Source organism: Podarcis gaigeae (genome assembly GCF_964106915.1).
Source record: "Podarcis gaigeae genome assembly, chromosome: 13".
Taxonomy (NCBI): Eukaryota; Metazoa; Chordata; class Lepidosauria; order Squamata; family Lacertidae; genus Podarcis; species Podarcis gaigeae.
In genome coordinates this window covers 51,174,364-51,196,042 of record NC_139689.1, presented here as the reverse complement: position 1 = coordinate 51,196,042, position 21,679 = coordinate 51,174,364, and the positions used below count along the sequence as shown (strand labels likewise).

The 21,679-nt window shown below is 43.8% G+C and overlaps 2 protein-coding genes across 38 annotated transcripts in view; one reads left to right on the top strand and one right to left on the bottom strand.

The window, feature by feature from the left end:
• The window catches only part of FHOD3 (formin homology 2 domain containing 3), a 320,858-nt gene that overhangs the window by 39,674 nt on the left and 259,505 nt on the right, over positions 1 to 21,679 (bottom strand). For 19 of the 37 annotated variants that reach the window (XM_083708964.1, XM_083708967.1, XM_083708954.1 and 16 more), the window contains 6 exons: positions 18,264 to 18,581; positions 13,515 to 14,407; positions 6,789 to 6,947; positions 5,747 to 5,929; positions 4,123 to 4,242; positions 1,639 to 1,800 (listed from right to left, as the gene is read on the bottom strand). In XM_083708964.1, the coding sequence (XP_083565090.1) occupies positions 1,639 to 1,800; positions 4,123 to 4,242; positions 5,747 to 5,929; positions 6,789 to 6,947; positions 13,515 to 14,407; positions 18,264 to 18,581 (1,835 nt within the window). The remainder of the gene's footprint in view (positions 1 to 1,638; positions 1,801 to 4,122; positions 4,243 to 5,746; positions 5,930 to 6,788; positions 6,948 to 13,514; positions 14,408 to 18,263; positions 18,582 to 21,679) is intronic. The other 18 variants (XM_083708979.1, XM_083708980.1, XM_083708982.1 and 15 more) reach the window with 2 other exon arrangements.
• Positions 1 to 21,679, top strand: part of COBL (cordon-bleu WH2 repeat protein) — a 1,088,462-nt gene that overhangs the window by 924,215 nt on the left and 142,568 nt on the right. The window lies entirely within an intron of this gene.

Here is a 21,679-nt window from a genome sequence, read left to right as displayed (position 1 = left end):
TGTAGGAACACACCTGTCAGGGAACTGCCATCGGAGCTAGAGGCGGAGGCAAGGCTCCAAAGCGATGCTGGAGAAGGGCCCAGCAAGGAGAGAGGCAGCTCATCGGCTGGGGAAGGAAATCAGCGTAACACCAGGGATAAAGGGGGGCAGATGGGGGAATCGGTGAGGGGGCTCCAGGACTCCTCGCCGGAGACCAGCGGAGAGAGCACGGGTTCTCCGCTGCCCACACCCACCCTGCACAGAAGACTTCCGCGCAGGGAGAGTAGGCGGAGACTTGGCGTCAAAGAACTTCTTTGCTGGAAGAGGTTCAAGAAACGCCCACTGACGGATTCTGCTAGCGACTGAAACAGCCACGAAGTGAAGGGCTGTCCAGCCAGGAAAGATTTAACCAGGCAACCTAGCCAGGAGTGGCGGCAACTTACGCACGAGCAACCCCTATAACCATTACAGCACCCGTCTTGGAACTCCTCTCGGCGATACAGACAGGATCAGAGATAGTTGATGTAGAAACATCCAAAAAGGAACTGGAACAGGATAACGATTCACCACCTACTGAATGTCTGCCTGCCAATGGTTTGATATGTTTGTGACAATATGCAGACACTTTAAAAGGTCCGCAGTTGTGAATCTTGAAGAAGCATCCCCGTGAAAGGCTTATTTGTGAGTACTGCTTCTTTCAAAATCTATTGTACATTTATAGGGTTATATAGTCTTCCTTCTACTCTTCTCTCATCCTTACAGTCCCAGCTCTTCATTATACAGTGGTACCTCAGGTTACATACACTTCAGGTTACATACACTTCAGGTTACTGACTTCACTAACCCAGAAATATTACCTCGGGTTAAGAACTTTGCTTCAGGATGAGAACAGAAATTATGCAGAGGCGGTGCAGTGGCAGCAGGAGGCCCCATTAGCTAAAGTGGTGCTTCAGGTTAAGAACAGTTTCAGGTTAAGAACAGACCTCCAGAACGAATTAAGTTCTTAACCCAAGGTACCACTGTATACTGCTAGTGACTGATAGATGCTTGTGCTATCTCAATGCCTAACTTCCCTTCTCCTCTTCTAAAAGAATCTATGGATATACAGTGTTGTAATATTGCTGAGAAGCTGATACAGGAGGGCAGATTTTGTTAAACTGCTTATTTCACAGTCTGGGGGTGTCATGCTAAAGCATTGCACCGTTTCCAAGAACCTGTCTTGTTTCCCTGTGAACTGAGAAGGCATCACACTTTACTTTCTGCACACAAAACAGAAGCCAAAACTGAAAAGATTATCTCAACTGCTTGCTGGGGTGGCATAGTTCTGACAGATTTCTATTAATTGCTTTATAGCTTAAAAGCAATGCATTCACTTCGGAATAGGCTGCTCTTTAAAAAAAACACCAAACCCCTTGATGAGAAAACCATTTGACAGAAAAATGAGGAAAAATGCCAGAGAAAGTTCCTATATCCTAAACATTCCAAGTGGATGACATAAAACAAAGTCATATTTCTCAGCTCAATGTTTATAAGGAAGAATGGAGAAAAGCAGCATGAAAGCAAAACTTGGATATCACACCATTTTTTGTTCCTTACAGAAACTGATAAAGATCCCTTCTGTCATAGAAAAAGGAGATTTCTTTGCACACAAAAATGTACCTTGGCTGACCTCGTGATGGCCCCAATCTCAGAATAAAGGTCCGTGCTGTCTGGGAATTTTTCCACCACTATCGTACAGACGTGATGAAGTAGAGACTGCTTATGCACGGTGTCCTTGACTTCTGGAACTTTCTCGAGGTAGCTCAGTTCAAAAGCTTTGGCCTATGTGAAGGAAAGAAAAGAAATAAAAACAACATGCTACATTCACTTCTACATGCCTCAATTATTATTTTTTTAATATACCATGTCTGATGGGAAAGAGAAGACTGCTCTCAGGAGGCCCTTGGTTAAAATGGAACATGTTACTAAACAGCTGCAAAATCAGATTTATACATAGTTTACATGTTAACATTCATCTGAAAGCATCAATGTTAATGCAGCTAATTCTTTTTTCAAAAAAACCAACAAATTCAGTGAGGACTCACCCTAAAATAGCCCAAACAGACCACTGAGGACTGAGTACACTCTGATTGAGTATTGTAGGGGCTGGGAGACAAAAAAAACAACAACACCACAACCAGATGGGTTTGGGAATAGGAAGGAATAGCTAGAGAACCCAAACAGAAACACCCCTTTCTAACTGTGTTGCATTTTACTGTCCCATTTTACTGTTTTCCCTCCAAATATTTTAGATAGCTATGGTTCCCTTGAAAGATAGATGCCATCCATGCAGCCATGCAGAGGTAAAACCTTTGTGTTATTTTGCTGCAGTTTCTATCACCGTTTGAGGAGGAGGAGGAGAAGGAGGAGGAGGAGGAGAAGAAGAAGAAGAAGAAGAAGAAGAAGAAGAAGAAACAAAAAAAAAACCTTAGTTGGTCTTTAAGGTGCTACTGGAAGGAATTTTTTTGTTTTGACTATGGCAGACCAACACGGCTACCTATCTGTAACAGGAAGAAGAAATAATAATAATAATAGGTTCTATTGTCATTGTGATTTTATATTTTGTGCTTTGTATTTTGTCAAATACTTAAATGACCCAGGACCACAATACCTTACGGACCACCTCTCTCCATATGAACTGACCTGGACCCTGCAATCATCATCTGAGGCCCTTCTGTGTGCCTCCTCCCAGACCTCCAAGTGCCCCTATTTTCCAGGAACAGTCCTGGATTCACAGAAGCCATTCCAGTTTCTAATGTGATTCTAATTTTGCTTGTCCTTAGGACATCCCTAGTTTTGGAGAAATGTTGTGAGGGTATGGAGTTATCCGACCCCAGAGCCATCTGAAGGCAGCCCTGTATAGGGAAGTTTTTTAATGTTCAATGTTTTATTATGTTTTTATTAATGTTGGAAGCCAGCCAGAGTGACCGGGGCAACCCAGTCAGATGGCTGGGGTCTAAATAGTAAAGTAGTAGTAGTTGTTGTTATGGAATAGGAGGTCCCTATTTCCATCAGAGAAATGTCGGAGGGTTTGTCCTCCACAAGAGGGTGGTGACACAAGAAGGGGCTTTTTCTGAGGTAAAATGCTCTCCCCAGGGAGGCTCGCCTGGCAGGCCTTTGTTACATATCTTTAGGCGCCATGCAAAAACCATTTCAGTATAACCAGGCCTTTGGCCTTTAACTATCTGTGGACAATTTTAGAAGTGGGTGGGATGTTTTTAATGTATTTCTCTTTCCTCTTGGTTTTAATCTCTATGAGGTTTATTGTCTTTTGTATGGCTGTAGGTCGCTTTGGGGACGCGGGTGGCGCTGTGGGATAAACAACAAAGCCTAGGCCTTGCCGATCAGAAGGTTGGCGGTTCGAATCCCCTCGACAGGGTGAGCCCCCATTGCTCGGTCCCTGCTCCTGCCAACCTAGCAGTTCGAAAGCACGTCAAAGTGCAAGTAGATAAATAGGTACCACTCCAGTGGGAAGGTAATCGGCGTTTCCGTGTGCTGCTCTGGTTCGCCAGAAGCGGCTTAGTCATGCTGGCCACATGACCCGGAAGCTGTACGCCGGCTCCCTCGGCCAATAAAGCGAGATGAGCGCCACAACCCCAGAGTCGGTCACGACTGGACCTAATGGTCAGGGGTCCCTTTACCTTTACCTTAGGTCGCTTTGGCATGATACAAATGTAATAATTAATAATAAACAAACAAACTGATAGGTTGACTGTGATAAACACCTGACTATTGTTTTCTGTTGCAGGGCCTCACTTCTCTACACCCATATATGTATTTTTCAAGGTTACAGCATATCTCCGTGTAACTAAAAAAGCAAAGCCAGTTTAGGCAAAGGGACAGGATTAGTCTGACCAGTGGTGGTACTACTACGATTAGCATTTCTGCCACCTCCAGTGGCACCACAATTCCAGTGCAGATGCTCTCAACCCATGTTTTTCTTTTCTCTTCAGAACAGTTCTATGCAAGGCAGGGCGAAAGAGAGCAAACTGATGGCTGTCTCCTTCTCAGAGTTCTCCCTCCCTGTGATTTCTTCATATGTCCTCATCTATCCAGTCAGAACCACTGCAATAACAATTAGGCAATAGTGAAAGTAAAGCTTACATTGGTTCCATTGAGAAAATTTCCAATGGCTAGTAGAGTAGAAAGGATAAATCCCAAAGTTTTGTTGTTTTCAAGCTGGTCCATTCCTTCCTTCAAATCCAAAAGTGGTTCTGCAACCTCCTGACATTAACAGGAAATAAAGAAAATGCAGCACATCGTGTATCAATTCAGTGTTTTTAATTCCCAAGCTATGCTCCATAGAATGTAAAATTGCAAGGCTGTCTCTCCCTCCTCAGCTACTGAATGTTCCCAAAGTTAGTGCCACTTTCAACCCTAACAGTAAACTGGAGTCATTTAAACTCGGACATGCCTGTTAAATTGCTTTTTAATTTGAGCAAGATGCATGATTCTGAGAAACATGAAGGCTGCTATAGGATGTACTCCTGAATGGTTTAGTTAGCCTAAGGCCCCATTTCCCCTTTTGTTCTACACTTTGTAAGAATTTGGAATTTTCAAACAGTGCAGCGCTGATCTTCACTCTCGATTTACTAGACTTCCACAAATTTATCCCAGCTGAAATCAGGCACATCAAACTCCTTAACTCGGTCTCATGAGAATGATTCTTCTTTTATTTATTTTTTCCTTCTTAGCATTTGAGAAAGAATAAAGACCTCCAACAATGAATTATAATAATAGTTGCTTTCGATTCATCAAGCATTAACTGAATCTGCTGGACAATGCTCTTGCCCCCCCTGCCCCCCACATCAAAAGCACGAGGGTTATATTATCAACACACTTCATACCATTAGCTAGATATCAGTGTGAAGGAAAAAGGGGAAATCTACACTGAGTTCAGCCACAACCATAAAGAAGCGAAGCAGAAGCAGGCTTAGGATAGGCTTGGCGCCACACATACAAATCTCTATGTCAGGGCCAGAGATATGGGGATGTCTTCCCCACCAACAAAGACCGGCTCCTTCTGCAAGCAGCTGAGGTTCTAGAAACTGGTTTTCCAGAAGACAACACTCATTTGCTGGATCTCAGTGGGAGACTCAAGTCACAGAAGCCAAGTGTACACATTTAGGCTTCAATTACAGTGGTACCTCGTGTTGCGTAACCTCCAGGTTATAGACTCTTCAGATTACGGTCGCGGCAAACCCGAAGTGTATTACTTCCAGGTCTCGCCACGCGCGCATGCGCAGAAGCACTTAATCATGCCGTGTGGGTGCACAAAAGGGCCCCTCCGGTTATGAAGTTTTTGGAATACAGCCGGGCCTCCGGAACAAATCCCGTTCATAACTGCAGGTACCACTGTATAAACAATGTTGTTATTCTTTCTTTGGAGTGTTACCAAAGGGTGGGTGGAATCAGATTGGGTAAGTTGTGAGTTGCAGTGGAGAATGTGTGCTTACCTTTTCCCCTCCTGTTCTTTCTCACATTAACCCTCCCCTCACACCTGGAGGGGAAAATATAGGGAAACTACAGGAACCAAGTCTCTGCAAACCCCTTTCTCCACTCCCAACCTGCTCAGGCTTCAAAAGGGAGAGGAAAGAATCACAGATTTCCTTACGTGTAGCTTGAGTTTTACTCTGTGTCAATAGACCTTTCTGAGTGATCACTGTCTCAGAAGCAAATTTGTAGTAACTTTCATATAACCAGTCTGCTTCTGATAACTGGGAATTACCTTTTCCACAAGCTCATAATCCATTTTGAATGCCCAGAGCTGAAGTCTAGGAGAAAGTTCAGTGATGGAAGAAAGAGTCAGAAGGAACTGCTCAGCGCTGCCCAGAGGAATATCAGGGTTGGCCAACTGAGCCTCCTGAATTTTCTGCTTCTCCTCTTCTGTGGGAATCATGGTGAGAATTTTCTAGAAAGACAAGAAAAATGACCAACTACATACACAAGGCTAAAAATCAGAGGCAGCTAATCCAATCTAATCTGTGCTCACTACAGTTGAAATACTTTTCTGAAGACACAAAGCCCCAAGTGTTGAGAAATATTAAGCATCACATTGCCATCTTCATAATTTTCCACCTATGCTTTTCAAAGCAGCTGACAAAATAAATTTAAAAACCACTGCTGGCTACCACCAGCACAATCTGGAGGAAGGGGGTTTGTGCCTGCATGTCCGTTGTTGACTATGGATCGATCTGCACGAACAGGTGCTCTGTGTGCAGGCCCTGGGGCAGCATGAGGGACGACACCTGTACAAGCCCGGTCGATGGGCTAGCAAAGATCACAACCATGTGTTCAGGAGGTCAGGAAACAAGGGGGGATGAACACAACACGGGTCCTCTTCCCTTCCTGTTCCACACATATGATCGGCACTGCTGCAGAATGTGGATATACGTCCAACCCCAAACACCTTTAAATAATGATAAGCTCTTAGCATAAACCTCAGGGCCACCAGTGAGGCAAGGTGAGGCAATCCCCTCCAATGAATGCATCTCCTGCTGCCATGTTGGCAGCAACAGAAAAAGCACGCTCCTTGGAGGCTGAACGTGCCTCTTTTCTGACAGCCTTCCCAGGCTGGCAGCCTCTTCAGTGGCCTCTTGGCGAATAGGAGGTGCTGCTGGTTTCCTCTCACCCTTCTTCCCAATGTAGATCTTTATTCCACCCACGTTCCCAATGTTGACAAGTCTTCCCTGGCCATCTTGTGGTTTGCCTCAGGTGCCAAAATGTCTTGGGCCAGCCCTGCTCATTGGTCCCCCCCCCTCCTTCAATACCTCAATTCCTTCCTTGTTTAAGGCATATTCATCAAAGTTCAAAATTGCAGTCTTGATCGTCCTTGGAGGGGGCAGTACCGTCAGGCCAATATTAATAGCGTTGCTTCTCTTCGAATCCAACACAATGATTTCCTGCCTCTTGCCATCTGCAGCGGTTTTCTGAGGGAGGAGAATGGGGAGGGAGCTATTTTATTTATTTGTTTAACAAAGCTTATACACTCGGCAGGCAACCTCTAACACTTTTAAGGGCATGCATCAGAATGACTTTATACTGCATTATCCACATGGACATCAATCTACAATGGTGACAACCTCCAGGGCTGTTGATGGTTCAAAAGACTATGGCATATGTCCATACTGGCAGCACCAGGTATTAGGAGCAGCTATAGTAAAAGGGAGAGGAATCCTGCTATCTAACTAGTTATTTTTATACTTGGGCCATAATCCCATTTCTAAGCCTCTCCTCAAAAAAGGAACTTGGGTGAGTTAATGGTTGTGGACCCTTAAGAGCACTGCTATAGAAGTTCTAGATTCTCAGTAGCCAGGTTGGGCTTGCTCAGAATGTGTCATGCTGAAAAACTGCTAGCTGCTGCTGCCGCCCATTATCAGACATCTCTGATTTTCTCTTTTGATGCCCAGCAGTAGATGAAATTCAATAGGTGAAATGTGAATTGCTGTAGGCTAGCTTCCTCCAATCTGCTACCCGCCACAATTTCTGGCCGATAACTCCCATCAGCCACTGCCAGCACAGTAGTCATGGGAACCATGGACTCTGCCATTACTGGTTTCCAAACCTTCAAAAGTATCACTTCTGCTGCAAGTTCCCTTCAGAAGCAACCTTTGCTTGACTTCATTGCAATGCTAATGAGAAATGTATTGACAGCCAGCATGGGGGGAGTAACCATTAGAGTCAATCATGGTGGAAAATTGGGTCCTCCCTTAAAGAGGGCACGTGTTGCAGTGAGACCCAGCAACCAAACCCTGTGTTGTGGGTGGGTTTGATTGAATAGCCACAACACCCAATTGGTAGGTCCCTTGATGCTGGGTTCAATCAGGCCAATGGGACGCAGGCTAAACGGATCAAGAGACCTATATATACCTATGCACGTGACCCAGAGCTTCCTCTTTAGGCATGTGCATTCGGAACACCCACCCACCTCTCCCTACTTTTTGGGCTTTGTGCTTGACCTTGATATGCTGTCGTGTCATCAGTCGTTGGGACAGGGGCACAGCAGGAATTTTCCCCACTTGGCTGATTGGCTGATTTGGGTTTCGCCTGCTGCGTAGCAAATTGTCACAACTTGTAAGATTGCGGATAGGCTCTGGTTCAGGTGATAGCGACGGGAGAACGCTCTTGTCATCCCTATGTGAAGGGTATTCCGTGAAGGGTATTCCCTCGTACCTACGGGACCGCCTCTCCTGGAATGTCCCACAGAGAAATTTACGGTCTACAAATAAAAACATCCTAAAGATCCCAGGCCACAGAGAGGTTAGGCTGGCCTCAACTAGAGCCAGGGCTTTCTCGGCCGCGGCTCTAATCTGGTGGAAAGCTCTGTCACAAGAGACTAGGGCCCTGTGGGACCTGACATCTTTCCGCAGGGCCTGCAAGACAGAGCTGTTCCACCAGGCCTTTGGTCAGGGCGCAGCCTGACCCCCTCCTCTGGCAACCTGCACAGAATTTTGCTTGATGGTTGCCATTAATTTGATCTTAATTAATTTTATAATGAATGTTTTTAGAATGTTGAACTATTTTGATTGTTGTTAGACGCCCTGAGCCCAGCTTCGGCTGGGGAGGGCGGGATATAAATAAAATTTATTATTATTATTATTATTATTATTATTAAAGGAATCCAGGGACTTGATGGTTTGGTCAGTCCTGTGAGGGGATTGTGTCCATGCCTGAGTCCAGGGGGACATCTGGGTGGTGGACTAGCTTAACCCCGGCTTTCCGCTGTTCCAGGTGTTCACCCTAGGCTGACCTATGCTGGTGCCCTGGGTCAGTGCTACCTGCCATGGTGCAGGGAGCTAGTCGAACCAGAGCCTATGCAACCACTCACTTGCTGTAATCAATAAAGTTGTGGCCTAAATTCTGCCAAAAACCAAACCAAAATTTGAGTCTTGCCTGAATTTATTTAAGGGGGAGCTTTAAAGGTCTGAACACGCAATCACAAGTTAAGACTCAGAAGCAGAAATAAGATTTGTTGCAGCTGTATTTCAGAATACGTGCTACGAGATATGAGCAAACCTCAGTTTCCCTCTTCTGATCTTAACTGGAGTCTGAGTTCTCCATCCCAATTTCCGCATCCATGCCTCTGTCAAGCACCTGCTCAGAACCAAGAAATACAGGCCACTTAGATGGCACAGCAGTGTCTCATCAGCGCAGACACATAGCTGGGCTCTGTGCATTTTAAAAAGAGTGCCCAGGACAGCTTGCAGCCTTTGCCACTATGTGTGGAAAACTTTGCCATTACCGTTATTAAAATTATTAGAGTCACTTTTTATTGGGTTTTATAAACAAGGATTGTAATAAACGATACAAATAAATAGACCAAGCTTTATCACGTCATTTGCGTATCACAAAAACAGCACAATTAAGACTGCTGTAATATCTGCACCATTTGATCCATTATTAGTGGTCAATGTTCTTGGTTCATGAATTGGTTTAGACAAAGACAAAGGGGAAACAGGATAAAACAGAGACAACAGATAACATTCAACATTGCATAACTAAATGCCTAAACAGGAGCCCTTGTGGTAGCACAGTCGTACCTTGGTTCTCAAACAGAATGCGTCTATTGGCTGCCGCAGCGGCAAACAAGAGGGCTAATGGCAGCGATCAGGCAGCTGCAATGTGAGCAGTTGTGTGCTGTGTTCTGGCGGCTGAGCGATTTTCAGCATCCCCCCCCCCCCAACAATCAATAGGCCAATCACCACTTACAATCTCGGGCTCGCGCCAAAAAACCATTTGCACGTCCCCCTCAGCGCTACCCATGTATAAGACGAGCCTAAATTTTGAACCTCATTTTTGGGTCTAAAAAGCTCATGTTATACACGGGAAAATAAGGTAATTCCTCTATGGTCTTCATGGAGCCTGCATGGCAAATGGCTTCTTCAAAAAAGTGTCTTCCAAGGAGAGGATAAGTGGGTCATCCATGTCACTTATTCCTATTGGTGGGGCAAGGAGTGGACCACCTCAAAAGGAGGAAACCTACCGGAGAATTTCAAATACTAAGCTGGATGTCACAATCTACAGTCAGACTTTCCATATACCCCCACACCCCCACATACAACCTAAATACTTAGAATTACGGTAGAACTTACACCTTAGGTTAGGGGCATATGAAACCTGCTCCGTCAGATGAGTGGCAGGGTCATTCCATATCAAGTGGTCCAATTTTGATGATTTTTTTTAACCTCATGTTTTCCAATTTTCTTAAAATTTTGTACACTTGTTGAACGATTGTAACTAAGTTTAAATCTAAAATTTTAAATTTTTATCTCATTCCGTTTTTGAGTTATGAGGGTTTGAAATTTCACAAAATTGACAATTTTGGCCTTGCAGGACTACACAAAAACCTTAAAAGCTCAGGCTGGAATTGATATGTTTCAAAACCAATCTCTTCAGAACTTCATGGATTTTAATATGATATAGCATATGATGGACTTAGTTTAAATTTTAAGGTTAAGTTACATAATTTAATCTTTTTAAAAGGATATTTTAAAAAATTAATATGATTACAAATTCCACAAAAATATATTGATTATTTCCTATTTCTAAGAGTTTCCTGCAAAAGTTCTTCTTGTGATCTCAAAGGGATCACATTAAAAATAATATACTGTATGTACATGTTGGCCTTATTGTGCTCTAATTAGGGTCTTCTTGGAGGAATATTTAACAGAATAAGCAAGACTTCAAACCATAATATCAGTTACTTCAGGCATTTCTTCAAAAAAGGTATTCAATTAAAGCAGGGGTAGGCAACCTAAGGCCTGGGGGCCGGATCCGGCCCAATCGCCTTCTCAATCCAGCCCATGGACGGTCCAGGAATCAGCATGTTTTTACATGAGTAGAATGTGTCCTTTTATTTAAAATGTGTCTCTGAGTTATTTGTGGGGCCTGCCTGGTGTTTCTACATGAGTAGAATGTGTGTTTTTATTGAAAATGCATCTCTAGGTTATTTGTGGGGCATAGGAATTCGTTCATTTCCCCCCAAAAATATAGTCCGGCCCCCCACAAGGTCTGAGGGACAGTGGACCGGCCCCCTGCTGAAAAAGGTTGCTGACCTCTGAATTAAAGGGTATCTGAAAAGCTAGCCAGTCTTTTTTAATGTTTTTTTTATATTCTGTTGGAAGCCACCCAGAGTGGCTGGGGCAGCCCATTCAGATGGGTGGGGTACAAAAAGTAAATATAATCGTTGTTGTCGTCATCATCCTGCGCTTACTGGTTCTGTTTCATTTCCCCTGATACACCAGTGATGCTTACAATACTGTTGGTTGACTACTGCATGCCCTATAAAAAGGACCCCTGACCATTAGGTCCAGTCGTGAATGACTCTGGGGTTGCAGCGCTCATCTCCCTTTATTGGCCGAGGGAGTTGGCGTACAGCTTCCGGGTCATGTGGCCAGCATGACTAAGCTGCTTCTGGCGAAACCAGAGCAGTGCATGGAAACACCGTTTAGCTTCCTGCCAGAGTGGTACCTATTTATCTACTTGCACTTTGACGTGCTTTCGAACTGCTAGGTGGGCAGGAGCAGGGACCAAGCAACGGGAACTCACCCTGTCATGGGGATTTGAACCGCCGACCTTCTGACTGGCAAGTCCTAGGCTCTGTGGTTTAACCTACAGCGCTACCCACGTCCCTTTGCATCCCAATCGTAGCCCAAATTTGCAATGAATTCTGATCCATCAGATATAGTTGAAGTTCCTGCTTTAGCTGTCTAGTCAGTTAGTTTACTATACTGGCCACAGATGAAAGCATTTAAACACACTCCATACAGAATATAAGAATAACGCCTATGTTATGTCCTTATCTATAATCTACTCACCCAAAGGAAGCAACTACGACAGACGTTTATATCCTCATTGCAAAGGGATCTAGTAACGTTTCCCATCCCATTACCTATTACATTTCTTTTTAGTCAGATGTGGAACATTTCTCATGCCCCCCTGGCTCTGCATTTCATAGCATCGTAGAACTGTTGAATTCAAAGGGGCTCCAAGGGTCATCATTCCTCCATGCAATGAAGGAATCTCAACTAAAGCAACACTCTCTTTCGTTATCTAGTCAAGGCTCCAACAAGCTTTGCTTATTTTTCCCTGCCATGAAATGGTAAATTTTGTGTGTGCCATGAACGGGGTAAAGTTAAGCCTGGGCTTAACCCACCCACGTTAAGGTAAGTGGGATTAATTGTGCTTTCCTGTGCCTGGATCATGACCCCCCTTGATCCAGAATGATGCTTTAATCAAAGATAATGGCAACTTAAGCAGTTAAAAGTTTTGGCCCATGGATATGAAAATCAGTAGTTTGACCAATTCTCTCCTCCCCAGTCAGATAAACATTAGGGGCAGGAGGGAAGGGCAGCCCCCCTCCCCTTTATAATCTCTGTAGCTATTGACTGGAAGAGATCTGGCTTCAGTAAATATATACTCAACTCAATAGAGATCTCTTTAGCCATATGCTAAGATGTTCGGGATGTCTGTTGTTGTTTAGACTGGAGGTAGCTCTATGACAGGGTTTACTAACAGGGTGTGTGAGTGACTGGAGCGCATCAGATGGAAATCTGTCAAGTGGAATGAAATGCTTCAATGGTAGGCCCAGTTCACCTGCCACACTGTGGATGTTCACATTAAATCATAGTTTGCTTTAACTATGGTTTAATGTGACATGCGGACCAGGCTGTGATATAAATAGATTGCACATACAAATGGGGAATGGAAAACAGAAGGTTTTACAAACGACAACACATCTGACTTGTTTCCGGCACTAGAGTTATTCATACACTATACAGAATTATGTAGAATTTAATAAATAAGAGTAATTTTATCATTTATACCCCACTCATCTACTTCTACTAAAATATGTGGTAGATTTGCAAGCATCTCGCAGCTTAAATAATAAACTATGAAGAATAAACAATAAACAACAATTCTCAAATAACACGCATTAAAATTAGTCATCTGCACAATGAGGCCTCAAAAACTAGAATTCAGATTCAGGCTCTTCTCTGCCCAAATCGAGAAGCACCTTTCATCTGTCTGCCCAAAAGGCCTTAAATCAGGCTTGGGGAAACTTGGTCCTCCCGATGTTGTGGGACTACAACTCCCATGATCCCTAGCTAACAGGACCAGTGGTCAGGGATGATGGGAATTGTAGTCCCAAAACATCTGGCAGGCCAAGTTTGCCTATGCCTGCCTTAAATGATAAAGACAAAGAAAATAGTAAAGAAAACTGAGGCTTCCTTTCTTCCAGTTTAAATCAACTAGAAAATTACAGTTGACTACTTGTACAGATGTTGCACAGAATATTTGACTTCATTTAAGGAATCAAACCTATTTTGGAGCATTTCTTAATAGCTAACATGGTCAGCAAGCTGTAAAGCAAAACTGTCTTAACTATATTGGGAAATTTTGCAATAATTCTTGGAATTATTTTATCACGAAGAGCTGGCAGATTTGGTTTAGACACATAAAATATGATCAAAATCAATGCAAATCAAGAGAAATACCTTGGTGACAGGAAGCTCCTTGGATTTAGATTCGAAGAGGTGCTCTAGTTTGGAAGTGTCCACCTTAATAGGCTCCAGTTTTGACCACAGGAATCCTTTGCAGCGCTTGTTGTTCTTACACTGCCACTCAAATGGCCTCACCTCATTCCAAAATAGACGGATTGTTTTTTTCTTTTTTATAAAGGCTGGCTGACCTCTGGGAAGCGGGGGCGATCCTAAACCCTGAGGAATGCCAAAGAGGGACGGGGGTGCCAATAAATTACCAGAGGGTGGGGGTGGAGGAGGACACCCATAAAACAAGGGAGGAGGTGGAGGTGGCAAACCTAAAAAGGAAGGCGGAGGTGGAGGAGGGGGAGCTAAGGAGTCACCAGAACCCATTTCCACGTCCAAGATGTCCACATCATCCTCATCCCTTAAATCTGTAAAATCCATATCTTTGATTTTCAGTTCTCTGGGATTCGCCATGAGCTGGTCCCAGATATAGTCAGATTCCTTCTTAGGTTGCACTGGTGTTTTTTCAGAGACCTTTTCACTAAAATCACTCTCAGGAAAGTTGGAGGTCTTGGCCAGTTCACCATTGTTGAATCTTTCTGCAAAGGCCTTGACGCTGCCCTGGTTGTCCAAATTCCCAATCTCCATTCTTTTGACACTTTCATCTTTGCCCTGTTTGGTAGCCTTCAGAACTGAGATCCTGCTGGCCAGGCTAGTGATAGAGTCTTCACTTGCCTCCACCATCTCCTTTTCCTCCTCCTTCTCCTCCAGCTCTTTATCTTCTTCATCCTTGGGCTTCTTGTTATGGGCATACAACATGTCCAACATGAACCTCTTGTTATTGAGAATGTTGCTGCACTGGTCATTCACACCAACATCTTGAATGGTCTGTAACCATGGACCTGAAACCACACATTGAACGGAACTGGGTCAGGAGGTTGTTCAAATAACAATAACAATAATTTTATTATTTATACCTCACCCATCTAGCTGGGTTTCCCCAGCCACTCTGGATGGCATTAAAATTTTCCCAATACAGGGTTGCTGTCTTTTAAAAGTCAAGACAGTTGTTTATTTCCTTGACATCTGATGGGAGGGTGTTCCACAGGGTGGGCACCACTACCGAGAAGGCCCTCTTGCCTGTTCATAAATACATGCACAACAACATATGAAACGTGGAATGAATGGGGCTGTCTGGAAGAGTTAGAAATAAAACAGCATATTCCTAGGTCCTACATAATCTGGGTTTTGGGAAATCTTTCAGGTGAAAGCTTAGTTAAGGAACGAAAAACTGTATTTGATATTGCTTTTTTGCTTTCATTAACAAAACTAAACAAAACATAAATAATTTCAGTAGCTTTGAATCTTTTGATGTCCCCCCATATTTTTAATGGCCAACGTGTTGTTCTAAACATACTGCCATGGTAACTGTTCTGCGCATAGGTAAAAGGTAAAGGTAAAGAACTCCTGGACGGTTAAGTCCAGTCAAAGGCAACTATGGGGTTGCGGCGCTCCTCTTGCTTTCAGGCTAAGGGAGCTGGCGTTTGTCCACAGACAGCTTTCCGGGTCATATGGCCAGCATGACTAAACCACTTCTGGCACAACGGAACACCGTGACGGAAGCCAGAGCGCATGAAAACACCGTTTACCTTCCCGCCACAGCAGTCCCTATTTATCTACTTGCACTGGCGTGCTTTCAAACTGCTAGGTTGGCAGGAGCTGGGACAGAGCAATGGGAACTCACCCTGTTGGGGGGATTTGAACCGCCAATCTTCTGATTGGCAAGCTCAAGAGGCTCAGTGGTTTAGACCACAGTGCTCAAAACACCCATTTGTGTTCATGAAACCCCAAAAAATCCCCACGATGGGCAATTAGCTCCTTTTCCTTTATATTTGGTTTATTGAAATGTCAAACTGAGGAAGCACAGAGGAAACTGAATGTGTTCCCAGCCAGCATCTGGTAAAAAGAAAAAGTCTCAGGACTTCCCCAAAGGGAATGAAAGCCTCAAAACAACTCAGAAGGGAAGCCTCTTATCAAGTACAATGGTGCCTCGGTTTATGAACTTAATCCATTCTGGAATTCCGATCTTAAACCAAAACTGTTCTTAAACTGAGGCGCGCTTTCCCTAATGAGGCCTCCTGCCACCGGTGCCCTTCCACCGTTCGGATTCTGTTCTTAGACTGAGGTAAAGTTCGCAAACAGGGACACTACTTCCGGTTTTGCGGAGTTCGTAAACTGAATACAGTGGTACCTCTGGATGCGAATGGGATCCGTTCTGGAGCCCCGTTCACATCCTGAAGAGGACGCAACTCACGTCTGTGCGTGCCACGATTTGCTGCTTCTGCGCATGTGCGTGACATCATTTTGAGCGTCTGCGCATGCACGAGTGGCAAAACCCGGAAGTAATGTGTTCTGTTACTTCTGGGTAGCCGTGGAGCGCAACCTGAAAACACTCCACCTGAAGCAACTTTCACCTGAGGTATGACTGTAGTTCACAAACAGGGCTGTTCTTAAACCAAGGTACCACTGTATTTGTTCTTACAACAATAGTGATGCAAACATCTTGCTCCCCTTTGCGGCTCTCCCCAACACACTGAGAGGAAGCCCCTGGTTTTTGGCCTGCTAATAAGCGGGTGCAGGGTGAGGGCATTTCAATTCATTTACAACTCAAGATTAATTTTGTACCCATCTCCCCTTTCATCTCTTCATTAAAATGAGTAAAATGCCTTTCTAGAACCTCTCCTCTTGTGCTCTTATAAATGTCTTCTTTAGTATTCTCAGTAAAAAGGTAAAGGTAAAGGGACCCCTGACTGTTAGGTCCAGTCGCGGATGACTCTGGGGTTGCGGCACTCATCTCACTTTCATGGCCGAGGGAGCCAGCGTATAGCTTCCGGGTCATGTGGCCAGCATGGCTAAGCCGCTTCTGGCGAACCAGAGCAGCGCACGGAAACACTGTTTACCTTCCCGCCGGAGTGGTACCTATTCATCTACTTGCACTTTGACATGCTTTTGAACTGCTAGATTGGCAGGAGCAGGGACCAAGGAACGGGAACTCACCCCGTTGCGGGGAATTGAACCGCCAACCTTCTGATCGGCAAGCCCAAGGCTCTGTGGTTTAACCCACAGGGTCACCCGCGTCCCCTAGTATTCTCAGTAGCGTCTACTAAAAATGACAAAAACATGCCATAGATTTTAATCCTTTTCCAGAACTGAAGTGAGCAAAAGACAATACGGGAAATAAGAGTCAGAATATTCTCTTGCAAAACCAAGGTGCCAACTTATTTTCCTTATTGCAGGGTTGGGAAACCTTGAGCTCCTGGGCCAGATCTGGGGGACCATGCACTTCCTCCCATTGCCTGGCCTTGATTTTAGAAAGGTCAGACCCATGAAAAACAGCACAAATGCGGAAGCCTGCATGAGATACAGATGTGGAGCAACTCTCTACTATTTCACTCCCTCTCATACATTCATATCCTTACAAAAGTACAGAAAAATGAAACTTTAAGAATAATATAACATCCTTTGGGTATGTGTCAAGAAAGAAACAGTCCTTTAAAAAGGGCAGTAACTTAATCATAGTCCAGTACTTTCGTGGAGTGGGTTTGGACACTAGAGTCCAAAATGTGATTTTCATTTTCTTGCATAGCTTCTAGAGAGTGAAATATTTTCTTTCCCATATACCTCTTGGGCTGCATATGCTGCATGCTGAAAACATTAAAAGAGAAGCGCCTGCCAAGGTTACACACATTCTGCATTGAGAAAAGTGGAAATCTGCACCTAATTACTGCAGCCCCATAAAAGTGAATGTGAATATCCGATTATCTGATAAAAAGAAGGATAGCAGAGAAAACAAGGAGAGGCACTATTGATAAGCACTCTTGCCTATCGCCTTAGAAAGGTTAATGAGAAGCAAGGCCATCTGTGATTGTGATTTCACTCTGAACCTGCTAAGAGTGACCACTAGGGATGGAAGAGGCATCGTGTGGACAAAAGCCCTCCAAACATAGCAATAAGTTGTCAAACAGCTATTGCAGAGTTGTCATTTTAAGGAAAAGGGGGAGTTTGATGCACAAGATGTTCTGTATTAAGTTAATTACATGGAATCAGGAGAGATATACGATAGCAAGGAAGGCAGCAACTGAGGAGGGAACAATGATGAACCCTACCCCAACACCATATGCAAAAGCGCACCAGTCTCTGAGCCTTTCAGTCAGAAGCCACATGCAATTATAAGCCAGGTGTCTGGGATTTAAAGTGGGGAACAGTGAACTGTCATGCTAGGATCTGAAGTAATACGTGAACGGATAATTCAGAAAGACCTACGCATCTGAAAATGGCAAAACGTCTTTGGCAGACAAGTGCCCCAAACATGCAGCATCACATTTCAGCAAGGGGGAAATAGCAGGGAAGGTTTTCCACAAGTCGAGACCCTCTCCTAAAGGCGAACTTAAAAGGAGTCTTGAAATGTGAATCATGGCTGTTTTCGTAACGAGATTCTAACTAGTAAGGAAACTTCAAGAATACTATCCCCATGGAATAATGCTTTTTAATTAAAGTTCTGCTTCTTCTGTGAGTCTGCGCAGAAAACCTCTACTGAACCCTGTGCCCAAAATGTCTAGGAACTGAGGCTTTCAATGGAGGACACACCAGTAAACAAAAACAGATCAATACTTCTCTTACAACAAATGTTAAAATGAAGCTGCTGTTTTAAAATTACAAAAAAAGGTCAACTGTTATGGAGAAAATACTTCACTTTACCAGTTTCATTGTCACTGGCCAACTTTTCCTCCCTTTCCTCCCTCTCTAAAGTGCTGCTTGCTGAGGATATGCTGGATGCAGAACAATTGTCTTTTTCATTCACTTCTTCATTCTGCCTCTCTTTTTCACTTAGTATTGCACCTTCTTCTGCCTCTTGCTCTGGACCTTGCGCCACTCCGCCTCCTGGCTCCACCTCTGCAACCTCAACTTCTTGGGGTGTTTCTGCCCCCTGCTCCAAGTCTGCCCCGTCTTCCTGATCTGTTTTTGTTTCTGCCTCTGGCTCAGGTTCTGGTTCACATTCAGGTTCACTGGCACTCACTGGTGAAAAGAATAATGGAGAAAGATTCGCTTAAAAACAGTGTTTCGTGCTTCGCACAGTCAAGTGAGTTCCATCAGCCTTCATTTCTCCAAGTGAGTGAAAAGAGAAAGGGGTCTTGGTATTGGAGGCTGCTTTTAAGAAATGGCTGAGCGTGGCATTCGCAGGGCGGAGCTCATGTAATAGCCCTTGAAGGAGGGCCTTACTCATGAGACACACCGGAAATCTGCCATTTCCTGCTTGAATAAAGTTTGGTCAAACTTTAAGGCATTTATAAGTATGTGTGTGTATGTGAAATTTCAACAATATAAGTACAAATATTTAATAATCCCATCTACACTGGGTGCTAAAAGGTTACGAAATGACTCCAAACAAATTATTATTTCCCTCTTTAAAAGCAGGGAGCAACAGGAAAAAGGGACAAGATCATTTTTGGTTGCTGTATGCTCTGTTGTTGAAAACATGTTTAGGTAAAGGTAAAGGGACCCCTGACCATTAGGTCCAGTCGTGGCCGATTCTGGGGTTGCGGCGCTCATCTCGCTTTATTGGCCGAGGGAGGCGACGTACAGCTTCCAGGTCATGTGGCCAGCATGACTAAGCCGCTTCTGGCGAACCAGAGCAGTGCACGGAAACGCCGTTTACCTTCCCGCTGGAGCGTACCTATTTATCTACTTGCACTTGACGTGCTTTCGAACTGCTAGGTTGGCAGGAGCTGGGACCGAGTAATGGGAGCTCACCACGTGGCGGGGATTCGAACCGCCGACATTCTGATTGGCAAGCCCTAGGCTCTGTGGTTTAACCCACAGCGCCACCTGCATCCCTAAAACATGTTTAGAGTGACTGATTTTTCATCTGTTTACACACAGAAAGGTACACATGTGTTAGTTTTATTAGAGCAGCACAACTCTGAAAGGGCAGTGTCATGCACTGTTGACAGCAAGCATATGTTCCCTCATGGCAATTTATTTCGGAATAGCTACATAAAGCACTGGCTTGGCATCTGGCACAAATCTAGCTTCTAGCTGTTTGGCAAGTGGCATAAATTTGTCTCTTAACTGGCGTCTGACACATATTGTTGATGATGCAGTTGATTTCCTCCACCTCATTTGATCTCTGACAGAGTGAAATTTAGTCATCATTCTCAGCTAAACCAGCAGATTTTCACATGCAAGATTTCTATATTGCAATGTAAAGAAACTAGAAGGCACCCACAGGTATTCAGTCAAGCAGCTCACAGTTCTCAAAGACAGAACGGCCATGCAGAAGTGACAGAAAGGTGAATATGTATGTTAATTTTGTGTAGTTGTGAAATCACCTCTTGGTTAAACTATGATACAGTTCTAGATTTTTCCTTCTGACTGGCCTGGCAGTTCTACTTTTGTAGTGTACGCAGTGTCAGAATGGAGACTGGAGTGATTTTTTCTTTTCTGATGAGAATTCAGATGACTCAGAAAGGAAGAGAAAAGGAAAGGGAGTCCAACCTAAGCAGCATAACTTTATAGTGGAAAAATGGGGACCATCTGAAAAAAACACCACTAAAAAAATGAGGTACTACAAAATTACTCTAAGACATTAGTGGGCATTTGGGACACACAAGGTATTAGGAAGTTCTCCTGCACAAATCCCACTGAGATGAACTAGACGTGAGCAAGAGCACTGTTTTGAGGTTACTTACTCAGGAGTACATTCTGATTAATTACATCCTGAATCTCTAAAGTATGGGTAAGCAAACTAAGGCCCGGGGGTCAGATCCGGCCCAATCGCCTTCTAAATCTGGCCTGTGGATGGTCCGGGAATCAGCTTGTTTTTACATGAGCAGAATGTGTCCTTTTATTCAAAATGCATCTCTGGGTTATTTGTGGGGCATAGGAATTTGTTTGTTTGTTTTTACAAAATATAGTCCGGCCCCCCACAAGGTCTGAGGGACATTGGACCAGCCCCCTGCTGAAAAAGTTTGCTGACCCCTGCTCTAAAGGGAGGTCAGAAGATGAATTTCTAATGCCATGCAACAAAGTCTATTTTCAGATTTTTCAGCAACAACTCCTGAGAGGTGGATGACTATTAGGAAAAAAGATTTTGAGATTTGACATATCTTCTTAATTTTCTACCTCTCAAATGAACTGACTCATAGATATAGATATGAGCTAGTCTATCAGCAAAATTCAAGTTCACCATGTAACGACAATGTAAATAACAATGCCAATTTGAAATACAGCTGAAGCTTTTGGGATAACCCATGAACAGAGAACTTGAAGCTTTTCTGATTCTAGCAAGATACACAGAATGTAGTTCTACAGATCATGAGAGCTACATCAGTGATGGGGAATATGTTGCTCTTCAGATGTTGTTGGATTCTAACTCCATTCATCCCTGACCACTGACCATGCTAGTTGGGCTGATGGGAGCGAGAGGTCAATAACATCTGAATAGTCCCATGTTCCCCATTCCAACTGCACACTTCTGATTGCTGATATTGGTAGCAAATTCTTGGTAGCCGATCAAGAAGCATGGGTACCCCCCACAAAAATTTATAATTTGGAAAACAATTGGATTACATGATATGTATTGATATAATTTGGATTAATTGGTTTGATGTGTTTAATTTGGTAATATGAAACTTAATAAAAATTATTTTTTTTAAAAAAAGATATTGGTGGCAAATTCTTATTTGGAGGAATTAAAATTAAAAGCCTTTGAGAATTTGCCAACATTACTAGTAATTCAGACTGACTCTAACTGAATCATACCAGAGTTGGGTCTGACTCAAAATAGTGAGAGGTTTTAGAAACTTGGGGCATTTCTTGACAGGGACAATGGAATTCAAGTTCTCTCTGCCCCCTAGAATTGAATCAGGAGGCAGAAAAATCTAGACTTCTGTCCTCTGGTGCATTTCACTGCCTCCACCACATGCAACAGTCCCAAAACTTGCCAAGTCCTCCCCGCTAGGAGTTTCACAGCCTATGAATGGAGCCAAACTCTACCACAGATTACCAGATGCTGGGGACAAACAATAATGGAAAACTATCCCCTTCATAACCTGCTTGTGAACTTCCAAAGGCAGCTGAAAGTTGGGTTACTACATGATCTTTTGTCTGACCCA